At 30.0% G+C, this 14,476-nt stretch overlaps 1 protein-coding gene across 1 annotated transcript in view; it reads right to left on the bottom strand.

Moving 5' to 3' along the window:
• LOC142328663 (discoidin domain-containing receptor 2-like) overlaps positions 1 to 14,476 on the bottom strand; it is a 490,260-nt gene that overhangs the window by 309,186 nt on the left and 166,598 nt on the right. The window contains exon 2 of the mRNA XM_075372563.1: positions 3,700 to 3,790. Within this exon, the coding sequence (XP_075228678.1) occupies positions 3,700 to 3,775 (76 nt within the window). The 5' untranslated portion in view covers positions 3,776 to 3,790. The remainder of the gene's footprint in view (positions 1 to 3,699; positions 3,791 to 14,476) is intronic.

The raw sequence follows: 14,476 nt of genomic DNA, 5'->3' as shown, positions 1-14,476 counted from the left end.
AAAAACAATCAATTTTAATGTCATTATTTTTTTTATGATTAATTGATTGAGTTTTTGTATTGTTTTAGTTAATTGAAAACAATTAATTTTATAGTATTTTTGAAAAATGATTTTTGAAGTAAATTGGTTAACTAATAAATAAATATTTTATTTATTTATTTTTGACAAAATGTCCTGAATTAAGTTAAAATATACAAAGAAGAGGTGGGGTTGCGGCTTTGTATAACTACTAACTTCTGTTTGTTATTGTTAAAGAGAAAATAATTTTGTGTCCTTTGAAATGTGTCATTAATCTCCCCACCTACAAAACTACCTACAGTTTCGTTCTTAACTTGGTCGGTTTGTTGCTTAGTTTGTTGTGTCGTCTAACACAGAAAGGAAATAATGCTGTAACTTGTCATACTCTTTCTCTCTCTGTCTCACTTTTATGTCTCTCTCTCTGGTATAGAATCATAAACCACGAGAGCGGTCTTACATCTCCACGCTAGTAATAGTAACTTACACTGGTTGTCATAACTGGGCACGTAGTATTTGTTCGTTCTAACTGAACGCTAACTAGTTATTTTAAAACCATTTCACCGTATTATATTTCTACTTCCTTAAATAAAAACCTGTCGCATAAATTTCTTAGAATATTATATATTTTTTTTATATCTATTTTAAATAAAGTAGATTATTAGCTTGATAGTAAAATAAATTATTCATTTATTTGAAATTTAATTAAATCTCAGTAGGATATAACTGTACTCATTTCTACAAGTACCGCGGTGATTTTTTTTCTTTAATAAATAAATAATTCTTTATTAGTTTTATAAATAGATAATAATTATTATTATAATAATTTACAATTTCGCGCGCTTGTCTCTGAAGTTTTTACCTTTCACAACAAACTTAAATTCAGCTATAACTATTCACACGTGAACGAACTACTTTAAAACGTTTGACCCGATTACGCCAAAAAACCATACCGAGAGGCAGAACCACCGAACTGAACTTTATGTACATGGAAAAGCAAAAGAGAAGCAAAAATAAAATTAATGTTTTTAATTTAAAACATGATGTCATCAATTCTTGATACTATTTTATTATTGTTATATTATTATATATATATATATTATTTTTGATAGTATTTTTTGTAACACACAAAAATACATTGCTTTGTAAGCAACAGTTGCATCAAGTTAGTTTATGCTACTAAGAGATGACTAATCATTATGTACCAATGTTTCAGAGAACAATAGTACAGACGTGACGTGCGAGCTGATAATACAAGCTCGCCGTTACGTGGCGGCTACTCTATGAGTAAAAACTGCAAATGATACATTATCACAAATAATTACATTTATTAAATAATTAATAAGTCATGATTTTTTACTCGAAGTGATCAACAGAATAACTAAATTAATAAAGTAAAAATTTGTTTTTAGCGGTAAGGTAATGTCGTACAAAACAATTAGTTATTTTTATTTACTTTAAAAATAGATAAATATACTTAAGCAATTTGAGCGTAATTAAAAACCATATGTATATTGCCGTTTAAAACTGTTAAACAGCAAATGCCAACCTGCAATTAATTTAACATCATACATGTTTTATGGAAAATCGAGATTTTTTTATAGTAATAATAATAAAAGTTATAACGAAAGAAATATATTATACCGAAAGAGCTAATGGTGGAGTAATTTTTTTATTCCATAACTACTATTCCGTTAAAGATAAAATTTACAATTTTTTTCTGGATTAAATTCTGGATAAATTTATTGATAATTTAAAGTGCTCGAAAACTTAAGTTATTGTAATAAATAAGTTTAGTAAATAAATTAATGATAACCGAAAAATTATGGCATAAAAAAATAATAGCAGCACCTCTGAAGAATCACAAAGTGTACTTTAAACAGAAAAATAAGATTAAAAAATTACACAACTGTTATAATTTTAGGCAACCCCATTAGAAAATTAATATCTTTTTAGACTTAAATCATCTTAATTTTTATACTTAAAATAATTTAATTTATCCTTAATATATCTTAACAATTGAAACTTTTAAATCAGTTTGCCCATCATGACGTAATATATTTCTTTTATGTACGTTAGATAAATAAAAATTGATCTCAAGAAAGATATACAGAACACACCTAAATATATGAAATATGCATCTCCTCCCGGGTAAAATTTAAAGAAATTAATAACTGCTTAATATTCTTAGGAGAGAAAACTTAAAAAAAAAAAATTTTGTTAGGTTACTTTTATCTTTAAGGCGAGGTGACACAGTTTCAAAGCTACTTTTTGCATCCCAACCGCCAAAACTCTTCTATCCGAATCGTTCTCATGTTAGCAAAATTCTGAACTTAATCTTACGGCATTTATCTAGGACGTCTTGTTGCTCTATGTTTGAAAACCTTGGTGCTACACTCTCACTGGAAGTCTTTCCTCAGCGTCTGGTGTACCACTGAAATTTTTTCCTTTCATTATATCAGTGATTCGCTCGATGGCATTTATATTTTTCTTTTCAAATGCTATTTGTTCTTGTCACCTTCTCCATATTTCCACAATTAATTAAGAAAGATTTTAAAAAAAGTAGTGTTTTCCTTAATACTCGAACTACAGTACTCAAAATAACCTTCTTATCTTTGTTTCTTAGTGTAATTTCTAATGAATTCTGTATGAAATTGAATAAACTATTTTTTAATAAATTCAAAAAAGCTATCAGTATTGATAAAATAAATTTATTAGATATCTAATTCCTGTTTATCAGATATACTTTTAAAAATGTCTCATTAGAAATAGATTAATTTTGCGACACAGTTTCCATTTTTTCTTTTAGCCTGTAGGACCACCATTAGGTAATGCTTTAAAGGATGAGATGAAATGGTAATTTCGAACCCAGGATTTTTATGAGCAAAATTTTCTTTATTTCAATTTTTATCTTTCTTTAAGTTTACTTATTTTTCCTGATTTGCAATTAATTATCTTTACAAATTAATTTACAAATTCTCATTGGTCTTTCAACCAGTGGTTTAGTTAAATATTTACCATTTCCTAAGAAATAGAAGAATTTCATAGATGTTGCCACAGCAAAGTTAAAGTTCTAATTTTTTACGTGTTGTTATACGGAGAGCAGTATGGAATTTTTATTCATGCTTTCTCCAGACTTTCTTTTCCATTGTTATAAAATAAGTTGTGTTTCCACATTTGTTAATTTTTTTTTCTGTTTAATTTATCATTAATAGAACTCATTTATTTGCGATAAGTTCCAGAACAAGTGGTATACGTTATTATGTAATAATATTTATTATTTTTCTTTTACTTATTTTCATATTTTCTAAAAAATAACTTACAATTTTATCAGTGTCCACTAATGTTGATTGTTTATCACTTGATAAAGCTGTGTACTTTAGATTTTAAATAAACAATTATTTTCCTGAATAGTTTTTATTGTTATATAAAATAAAATGATGAAGCTAAACGTTTATAATTAGTTAAGTAAGTCGATGCATATTTTTCAGAATAATATTATATCATAAAGATAAGATTATGATATAAAAATAGAACAAAAACAAAACATTGAACTGATGATAGTATTATCTAATTAATTTGTTTTAATATAATAAATACCATACTAGGATATAAAAATTTCTATTGATAATAATTATACGGTAATAAATAAATACAAAAGATTAATTTATTTATGTTACTTACTTGGATCTAGAGCACTTGTTAAATGGGTGGTCAAGGTAAAGGCGAGGCTGACAATGGTCACCAGGCCCGTCCTCATGGTCGACCATCACTCCTGAAAAGTATTAAAATAAATAAGTAATTAGTTCTAAATAGTAATAATAATAATAATTATTATTATTCTAATAATATTGTTATTCTACATTAAACAAAAACAAATTACGTTTTTGATTCTTCACAAAGAAAACTCAAGGATTATTCCATAAACGCTCAGAAAGAATAAGTTGAAAATTAATATCTTATCGTAAATACTAGATAAATAAACAGTACTATCAAATTATTCCGTTAAATTTCACAAGAAAGATCAGATAATAGATCGCTTAATCATTATTTAAAATCAAATCTTTGGAATAAAATATATTTCTGTATTGAAGATAATATTCAAGATACATAGTTGATAATCTAGTAAAGTTACCTATCGCATTTAAGTCGTCCGCACACGAAGTTATTGAAAACACTAATCGGTAACTATGTTACCAATAAGTTAATTGTGAATCGTTTTCAGCGTAATTTAATGTATAATGTAATCTATCACAAACCAGTTCCATGCGATAGGATTCAGAATCACCCACCAACTTCAGCTTCCTATTAACATCCTGTTGGCGTATATTATCTCACAGAAATGAACATACATCAAACATGAAATTTGTGAAAGAAGTTGGGAAATCCCGATGTTATACAAAGTGATTCACTAAGGATATACGAGGAATATCTTTAAATTTCTCTCCTTAATGTTGGCGAACCTGTGTCTTTGAGTCACGCTAGTAATGTACACACTGCATTGTTGTCTGTAAGTTGTTACGTTGTAGTATCTTTGATTACGTGTGAGTTATTACGTTATAAAATTAAGAGGAAAATCGATGTTGCCGCTGACTGTGAAATACGTGGTCATACGTTTTTTAAACCATCAAAACGTTAAGCCGGCTGAAATTCATAGGCAGTTGGTTACTGTGTAAGGTGATAATGTAATGAATGAAAGAAACGTCCCAGAATGGTGTGAAAGGTTTTAACAGAATTGAAGTGCGTGATGAAGAACGTTCGGGGAGGCCCTCGATAATCAGCGAGGACTTTTGAAAAGCGGCGATGATGAAATCAGGAAAGATCGTCCGCTCAGCGATTCAGCGATTTCTACCTGGCCCTTCTTTTATTTGATGTTTTAAGAGCTATTGTTGATCGCATTGTTCATGACCAATTAGACTTCAAAAAGGTTTATGACCGTTGGGTGCCGCACGTGTTCTCACAAAAAAAAATCCGATTGGGATCTACTTTGACATTTTTGATCCGCGCATAAAAAAAGGTGATGAGTTCCTTAATTCAATTGGTACCGGCGATGATACATGGATTTCGTATTACACGCTAGAGAGAAAAAGGCAGTCAAGTGAATGGTGTCATCCTCTATCACCAACCAGACCGATAATGGTTAAGCCACTGCCATTTGGATGCAAACTGATGGCCACTGTCTTTTGGGATCGGTTTGGCATACTGCTGATCGATTTCAAGCCACGTGGAACGACTATAAATGCAAAAGTCTACTGAGATACTGTAGGTACGTTCCGGTTCACCATTCAAAATTGGCGACGTGGTCGGCTGACCGATAATGCACGACCACATGTTGCGGGTCCGACACATAATTTACTGACAACATTTGGATGGGAAATTTACGATCATTCATCATATAGTGTGGACTTAGCTCCTTTTGATTATAATTTGTTTCGGAAATTGAAATAATTTCTGAGCGGTAAACAATTCGCGGGTGGAGATGAACTTAAAAATGCTGTTAATCAGTGGCTATAAATGAACTGGCGGCAGAAGAATACGAGGAGGATATATTGAAGCTGGTGTATCGCTACAATAAATGTCTTAATTCATGTGGTGATTATATTACAGAAGTAGTATAAGGTATCTATCTAGTTTAAGAGAAATAAAAAATACTTATACGTCTTTCAGAATAATTTTTTTACAATGAAACGGTCTTTACTTTAGAGATAACTTCGCTTAATAAACTTTCAGGACATGTTCTTCACCTACCGGGTTGGTCTTGTTGTTAACTCGTCATTGCAAATCAGCTGATTTTGAAGTCAAGAATTCTAAGAATCAAATCCTAGTAAAGAGGCATTTACTTTTATACGGATTTGTATAAATAGACCGTGGATACCGGTGTTCCTTGATGGTTAGGATTATTAACCACACATCTTAGGAATGGTCGACCTGAGATTGCGCAAACACTTCATTTACATTCATATATATCATTCTCATTAATAATCTGAAGTAATACTTTACGGTGCTTCTGGAGGCTAAACAGAGAAAGCACAAGTTCAACTGGGATCACAACATTTTACTCGAGTAATAAATTTTTCTACGAGTTTTGTTTAAAATTTTTATCTTTATTACCCATTTAACAAACTTATTTTACGCTAAACATAAAACATTCCTTTTATGTATAAACATAAAACCTCATCTTTTATTTTTTACCCAAATTTCTCGAAAACTACTAAAAATGTTGTCCTGGGTCTTATTTTTCAAAATCAGATTTCATATAAGACCACAAATTTTAGCGTTTAATTTAGATCCTAAAAAAATATTGTATGTCTTAATTATAAAACGCAGAAATCAGGGCGAAATCTTTCGCCAGCCGTTACTCGCTAAATAAGAGTTTCCGAACCTATGTTTATATAAACTTTCCTCTTTTATTTCATCAGTAGTATATCTCCTGACAATTTTTCCCATTCTTCTTGATCCCTCTGTACAATTATAAGCTTCCAGCTATTCACGGAACCCACCGGGTTGGTCTAGTGGTTAACGCGTCTTCCCAAATCATCTGATTTGGAAGTCGAGAGTTACAGCGTTCAAGTCCTAGTAAAGCCAGATATTTTTACACGGATTTGAATACTAGATCGTGGATACCGGTGTTCTTTGGTGGTTGGGTTTCAATTAACCACACATCTCAGGAACGGTCGAACTGAGAATGTACAAGACTAACACTTCATTTACACTCATACATATCATTCTCATTCATCTTCTGAAGAATTATCTAAACGGTAGTTACCGGAGGCTAAACAGGAAAAAGAAAGAAAGGCTATTCACGGCAGATTACAAAAAATGTACGAAGTGAACCGAGAAGAAAACTTCAAATAGTACTATTTCTATAAAGGCACTGATATTGCGAAAAAAAAACAATTTTGATTTTCTTTCGAGGCATTTCAAAGAAAACTAAAGCAAATCCGTTAACTTATAATTCATCTTCTTATGAATTATAATTAATCTTAATTAATCTGTTAATTTATAATTCATTTATAAATAATTCAAAAATATTTTTTTTTTGTTCTTTTGTTTTATTTCCTTTCAGTTTAAATATTTTTACAAATTTTTCTTGAAAATTTATACTTCTTATGAAGATTTATAAGAATTTCACTAAGTTCAATATCAATAGGAATCATACAGATATAGAATATTTGCAACGGTATTTTTACTCACTATTTACTTCGGGAGAAAACCAGAAAACGAAAAATACTCGTATGCAAAAAGTAATATGAGAGAAAACGCGTATAAAATGTAAAAGAATAAAAAAAATATCGATTTAAAATACATTATTGTGCTTTTATTAAACAAGGTGTTGTTATGACTTGACCGGCAGGGCCGGGAAAGTCACGTAAAACATTTTCAGTCTTTTGTTTTATCAGTTTAATGAAATACTTAATATGAAACATCATATTCATGCAAAATAAATTTTTAAAAAACAACCCTTTTTTTAATCAAATAAAAAATAAAATATTTAATTTTTATAAGTCATTCAATTTTCTGCGGTTTAAATTCTTGAGTTAAGTCACATACATTTCTAAAACGAATTCATAAAACCATATTGGAATTTAAGATATTCATTGACGATATTCTTTACCGACATCTTTAGTTAATATTAAAATTCCCGTAAGAAGCTGCCATTATGAATTGTTTTTTTGAGTGTATCATTTCTTATCCCCCCGGAGCGGGACATACAACTAAGCATTAACAGAGCTCCGGGGGTTCCTTTGCCTCAAGCTGCCTCGTTGAGAACCAATTTTCTCCCTAAGAAGCCGGGACTCGGTCGTTTGTTGATACGCCATGCCTCTAATTAGGGGAACCCTACCGGGGCTCCGGTCTTTACGCCTTGCCACTTGTGAGGAACCCTCGGAGGAATCCCCCACAGAGCTACGGTCTTACTTTACTCCCCAAAATCCAAAACCACAAGGGAGTTCCCGCCCAATCATCGAGGTTTGGATACCTAAGCGGCCTGCTCTTTCTTTCTTTCTTTCTTTTTCCTGTTTAGCCTCCGGTAACTACAGTTTAGATAATACTTCAGAGGATGAATAGATGATGTGTATGAGTGTGAATGAAGTGTAGTCTTGTACATTCTCAGTTCGACCATACCTGAGATGTGTGGTTAATTGAAACCCAACCACCGAAGAACGATCTAGTATTCAAGTCCGTGTAAAAGTAGCTGGCTTTACTAGGACTTGAACGGCCGGCTCTTCCTGAACGGGGCTGTCTCAACTCTAAATTTATCCTAACAGTGAAGACGACAGAATTCATTTCCGGCCGCCGGCCCTGCAGCCACGGCCTTCAAGAGCGTGCCCACGGGCATTGCAGTGCAAACACTTAATCTCCGTTGGACAGTCTTATTATTATAAACATATTATTAAATTTTATAAAACGAGATTTCTGATTTAATAAAAAAAAAACAAAACACGTGTTAAGGTTTATGATTTAAACATGCTATGCTTGGAAGGATTTCCAAAGACTTGACTTCTGTTTTGAAACATGCGTTTTATCTTTAACACTAGTATTTTTTTTTAATTCCCGCTGAATATATTAATAATAATAATATAAAATTTTAAACGAATAAGTCAGAATCGGCTACTTTTTTAACTTAACTTATACAGTAATATATTCTATAAATTGAGAAGGAATATTTCACGTCGTGGTTTATTGAGCATGACCTCCGTAGGCTAGTAATATTCAAAGATTCCAGTTAAACTGCTAGCTGTTTCACTATAAAATGTTCCGTGAAATATGTTAATATATCAACTTTTTTTTTTATTATTGCCTAACATTTAAAGTATATCCCTTTTATATACTATTTATATCTTTAAACAAAAAATAAAAAAAATGAAAGCATATATTGGCAATTTACATTTGTTTACAGATTCTACAAATATATTTTATCTTTCTTATATAAAACATAAAATTATTACAGCAGAAACTAAGAAAAATAGAAAATAAACATACATCATTACTTAACATACTATATTCTACCTATTTCTGCCCATTCTGAAAAACTTTTAACTATATTTTTAGATAATAAAATTTCGTGAGATGATGAAAATGTAGTACTTACCGTCCTTTTTTTGAAAACATAGAGAATAATAAAAATTGTTAACTACAGAATAGAACATTTTTTCGGTTTTTAAACAACATGTTTGGATTTTATCCAAAATTAAAACCAGCTAACCAAGAAAGTTGTGATTTAAGCTGCGTAGATTGTTATTAATTGTACACTGTTTAACAAAACAATTCGTCATCATTAATAAATATTTTTATTATTCCTACAAATATTCCTATTTTAAAATACCCTATCGTAACATCTTTGTGCTGATTCAAAAAGTCAGAAATAGTATTTAAAATAAAAAAAAAATTGAGCATCAGATTTTTGTTGCCAGTAAATACGATTGATTAATTTAAACTGTTTTCAATTAGACTGTAACACATGGGTTTATATTTAAAATGAAGTTTACATTTATAAGGTTTTGAGTTTCCCATCTAACGCTATACCTGTAGAAGGGAAAGTATGATAATCGGTCCAATTTGGGCATATGCGGTTTTCACCGGATCTTTACGTTTTAACACCTAAAATATCGGACGGAAATTTTCCGGATGTTAATATTCGTATGTACGCGTGTTTGGTGTTAGCCTCTAAATTTCCATATATCTCCAGAATTACTGGACCGATTTAGATAAATCTTGGTCAGATTACTTCTATATATGAAGCATTGGCGATAAATGTTCAACTTAAAAGGTCAACGGGGTAAAGCTGTGTTACAAGGTAACCCTCAGTATCTCAACATTTCCCCCAACTAAATTCATATTTTTCTTAGGAACATTTTTAAAGATTAAAAAATAACAATATTTATTTATTTTTTTTGTAAAATCGCACCCCTATCCCAAAAAATGTTGTTATAGTAGTTTGCTCTATTTTGACGTTACAGGTGAGCGGTAAAATTAAAATAAATGAATAATATTTAACGTGAAAAAAAGTAATTCGGTCTGGGTGGGTCTCGAACTCGATCACCCGGTCGACTCGGTATCTGGTGCGTTAATCCTTGCGGTTACACCGGTCTGCCGACCGTTCAAACGAAATTTTTTCTGTGTAAGTTGTGAAATTACATTACTTTAGTTAGCGCAGACTGTCACTACTAGTACCACCACACCGTCTCGAATTAAATGCGGTATGCGCGCGCGCTTTACTTAGAATCATTGAATTAAATAAACAAAAAATCTTTTTAAATAGAATTATAAATAATTTAAACTGAATTGCGAGTGTAAGCCGCGCATCAGAAACAACCCACAGTTGTAAAGGTCTTTCCCGGAACGTAGCTTTAGCCGCACTTTGGGAAAGTCCTACAACTGTGTGTCAGTTTTTTTTCGACTTAAGAATGTGTCAGAAGATTCGACTTAAGAAAAGTATCTCTTATCCTACAGTTTCTTCAAGTGATGTTAGTAATTTTTTATAGATTATTATAACATATACGTCCCCGGTGCGGTATTTGCCTAACTTAAGGGACTGATGCAGGACATCAAAACCAATAAAACGTTCATGTTGACAATTAACCTATCACGTTTTATTTTCTTTTTTAGGTTATTTTGGTGTGTGACACGTATTTTTTGTATTTTACAATAATTTCTAAAAAAAAACATTACAATAAATACTTTTTTAGGTGCTGTTTTATTCATTTTTTCAGATCTAATCCATATTAATTGTTCTCCATAAGTTTTAAGAATTTTATTACGACTTTTTTCCTCTTGGAGCAGAAATGAAGAGAAATTTTTCACGAGTTACAACTTGAAAACGAACCGTTTTTGGAAGGATCAATGTTTATATAAATAGTTTTCTTAATTTTCGCTTGTAAAACGTATCCTAAAATTTCTTTCAGTTTCTTCGTAAAATAAAATGCACTTTTATCTATTAATAAATACAACTAACTTATTCTCATTAGTTTGAAAAATCTTGTAATTTTAATGGTTAATGAAATCTTATAAGCGGGTTTCCCTTGATCCTTCCAAGCAAATGGAACATTTCATTTTAATTTTGTTATCCACGAACTTCAATACGTACTATTTTGTGACAGTCTATTTAATGTTACGTTATAATCTGCATTATATGGATGTATTTACTTAATTAAACAGATAAAAATTACAAAATGTGTTGATAGGTGCCTTATATAAAAGGACAAAGGATTAATTTTATTTTGGTTGAGATGAAGCATAAAATGGATTAGTTTATAAATGTTATTTAACATTGAGATAACCAAAATACAGTTTTATAAAATTTAATTCTCAGGTTGTAATAAAAATTGTGAGTTTAATTATTTTTTTTATTTATATATATTGAGAATTTAATACTATTTAATTAATTCGATTTCGTTTCCAATCAACAACAGAATTATTTGTTTAGAATAAAAGAATTTTTCAACCCTGAAATATTCTCGGTAACGCGTCTAATGAGTTTATTTATAAATAAAAATTTATTTTGTAGATTTTTAGATTTTGATGAGATAAAAATGTGTAAACAATAAATATAAAAAATGTAATTTATTTATTTACTTATAGAAGAAAAAATATAAATTAAATTCGACTGATAAATGATAGTCTTTTCTTATTGTTATAAAAAATTATAATTAGCCCATACGAAATAGTAATTGTTGTATACATACGAAAATAAACAACGTTTAATTAGTCGGGCGGAAGTTATTTTTTCATCAGCGATGATTACACGGGGCAGGGCAAGAATCGGAAGAAACCCTCAGGCGTTTTGGCCAATCAGTTAAGCTTAAGCAACTCCCTACTGTAAGGAAAACCTTTCCTCCAAAATTTGCAGTCTAACCCTACCTAACCGTCTCACTCCATCGCCGCCACTATCCATATAAACTGAACCCTCCTCTTCCGTAGCGTAAACAATCTGACTTTACCACTGCTGTCCCTATCGACCTTAACTTTGTTCTGTAATGAGGGGTTACTCATTTATTACAAAAATGAAAAAAAATATCTTTGTTACTGTAATAATGAAATCTTTCTTCTAGAAAATAATAAATTAGATAAAGGATTTAGCCAACCGTATTACGTAAAAAATATGGTGCTTTTAAAATTTACGTATGGCATAATTAAATTTATTCATTGTAATTATTTTGTAGATTATTTTCCCAAAACACACATACGCGCACGCGCGCACACACACTCTTTCATTTTGCGTAAAGGGGAAGTAAAGCTAGTTTATCCCCTCTAATGTCAAAAAAAAACAATTAAATGAAACATCTGCGTGTCCATTCTTTTATTCAAAATTACATCTAAAGCAGTTATAAGGAATTAAAAAGTTAATATGTGAGACATAAAACTGATATTTATCAAAAAACTTTGTTATATTCTATAAAAATTTTCTATTCATTGGTTTATAAATGAATGCAGGTATCAATATAAGAGGTATTTCAGTTGTAGTTTTCTTCCCTTAAATATTCTTTATATATATCCTTCTATATCTTTATATCCTGAATCAGTTCCTGAAGTCTGGGGAACACGTCCCGGAACACTCCGTATACGTAATGAGTACTTTATATTCACATTTTTAATGAATGATAATTTTTATTAATTTACTATTATTATTAACTATTAACAACTTTTCTTATATTTAGAGGAGGAAATGAAAACAGGCAAAAAGTTATTTTTTTTTTTTTTCATTTGAGTGTCCTTAATCAGTACCTGAAGTTCAGGGAATACGTCCTGGAACATTATGTATATCATTAACTTTAGGTCAGTATTGTGTAAACAGTGCGTGACATTTTGAGCAGTTCTTGTATTATGGGTTTTTTTCTATTAATTGATTTTTTTTTTTATTTTTGCTTGAGATCAGCACGTAAACTTAAAGTTTGTGCGAAGGATATGGAAATGAAATTTTTTAGCGTATGAAAATTACCATACCTGACCGGGATTTGAACTCGGAACCTCCGGTTGTAAGACCGAGATACTACCACTCTGCCACCGAGATCGGCAGTTTTATTTTGTTTTTAAATATTTTCTAATATTAAAATGATTCTTGTTTATTTTAAAATTATAATAAAATTTATAAAAATATAATTTTTTTTAGGAATTAAATATTAATTTAAAAATATATAATATTTAAGAAATATAAAATAACTTCCTGGGTTCGAATCCTGGTCAAGCTTATTAAAACCAAAAAAAGTTAATCATACGGTAACTGTAATTAATTATTTCTTTTACTCGCAATTATTTAAGTGAATAAATAAATATTAATAGTTCTTTAAAAATGTATTTATAAATGTATATTTTTTTTCTTCTGGAAACGGAAATCGTATAAACGTATTAATGTTATGCGTATCACAGATGTACATAAAAAAGTTTTACTGTATTAAGTATAAGTAGCCGCTACGAAAAAAAAATAAACAAAGAAGAAAAGCATATAATATTTTTACCAGCCCACACGCGCGGTGGTTAGTAGTAAAGAATTCATAAAACTAGCCAAATGACTTTATTCAGTAGTAAACAGTGAAATATAGACATACTCTTTAACCTCTAAATAATTTTACATCTGTCCCTGTAGACATAGACATATAGACAGAGAAAGATAGAAACATTATGGTCCTCCTACAAAGGACAAAGATGATTACGTCATTTCCTTCACGTCCGGTGGAATGGCTTAGCGTAGAGGATTAAGAATTCTACCCGAGAGACGGTTGTTTTCGAGAGAAGAAACACTTGCATTTACTAAATTAGGTATATGTTTTAAAATTCTTTAACCGACCAGTCAATTTATGCAAAAACTGTGTACGTATGTATATGCGTGGTTAGGAATATTGGAAGAAATTCAGTTAGTTTTCTTTATATGAAATAATGTGTACAGAAATGTCATTGATAAAATTAAATATTTTTTAATGGAAATTCTTAGTTTTCAAGTTGTAGCCAGCAAAATATTTTACTTTTATATTCGCTGCACGGGTAAAATGAAATATTAAAATTAAGGGAAAATTTCATTTTGACTTAAATTAATTAAATTGAATAATTAAACTTTGATTAAATTAAATTATCTTGAGTTGAAAAATTAAATAAAACATGTTCCAGGATAGTATTTCGACTAATTTTTGCAAAAGGTATAATAAAATATGAAAAGTTGTTATCTGAAAGCTCAATTTTTAGGATTAACTTACGATGTCTTCGTTAAATTGACAGTAAATAAATAAAAACTTTTCAACAAAATTTGTAAAGAATTTATTGCAGTGAATATCTACATAAGTAACGTCAACTAACTACGATGAAGAGTTAAAGAATTTGACTTTTATTAATAACAAAAGAAATCGAACCGTGGCAGAAAAATACTGTATTATAATTTTAAATAAAAAAATTTTGTTTCAAAATAAAATTTACAATCGATTACAGTATTACAGAAAATATACGTAAATATATGATCACATACAATCACATG

The sequence above is a fragment of the Lycorma delicatula genome, chromosome 8 (assembly GCF_047948215.1).
Source record: "Lycorma delicatula isolate Av1 chromosome 8, ASM4794821v1, whole genome shotgun sequence".
Taxonomy (NCBI): Eukaryota; Metazoa; Arthropoda; class Insecta; order Hemiptera; family Fulgoridae; genus Lycorma; species Lycorma delicatula.
The sequence above is the reverse complement of the archived record's forward strand: the minus strand, read 5'-3'. Positions and strand labels throughout refer to the sequence as shown.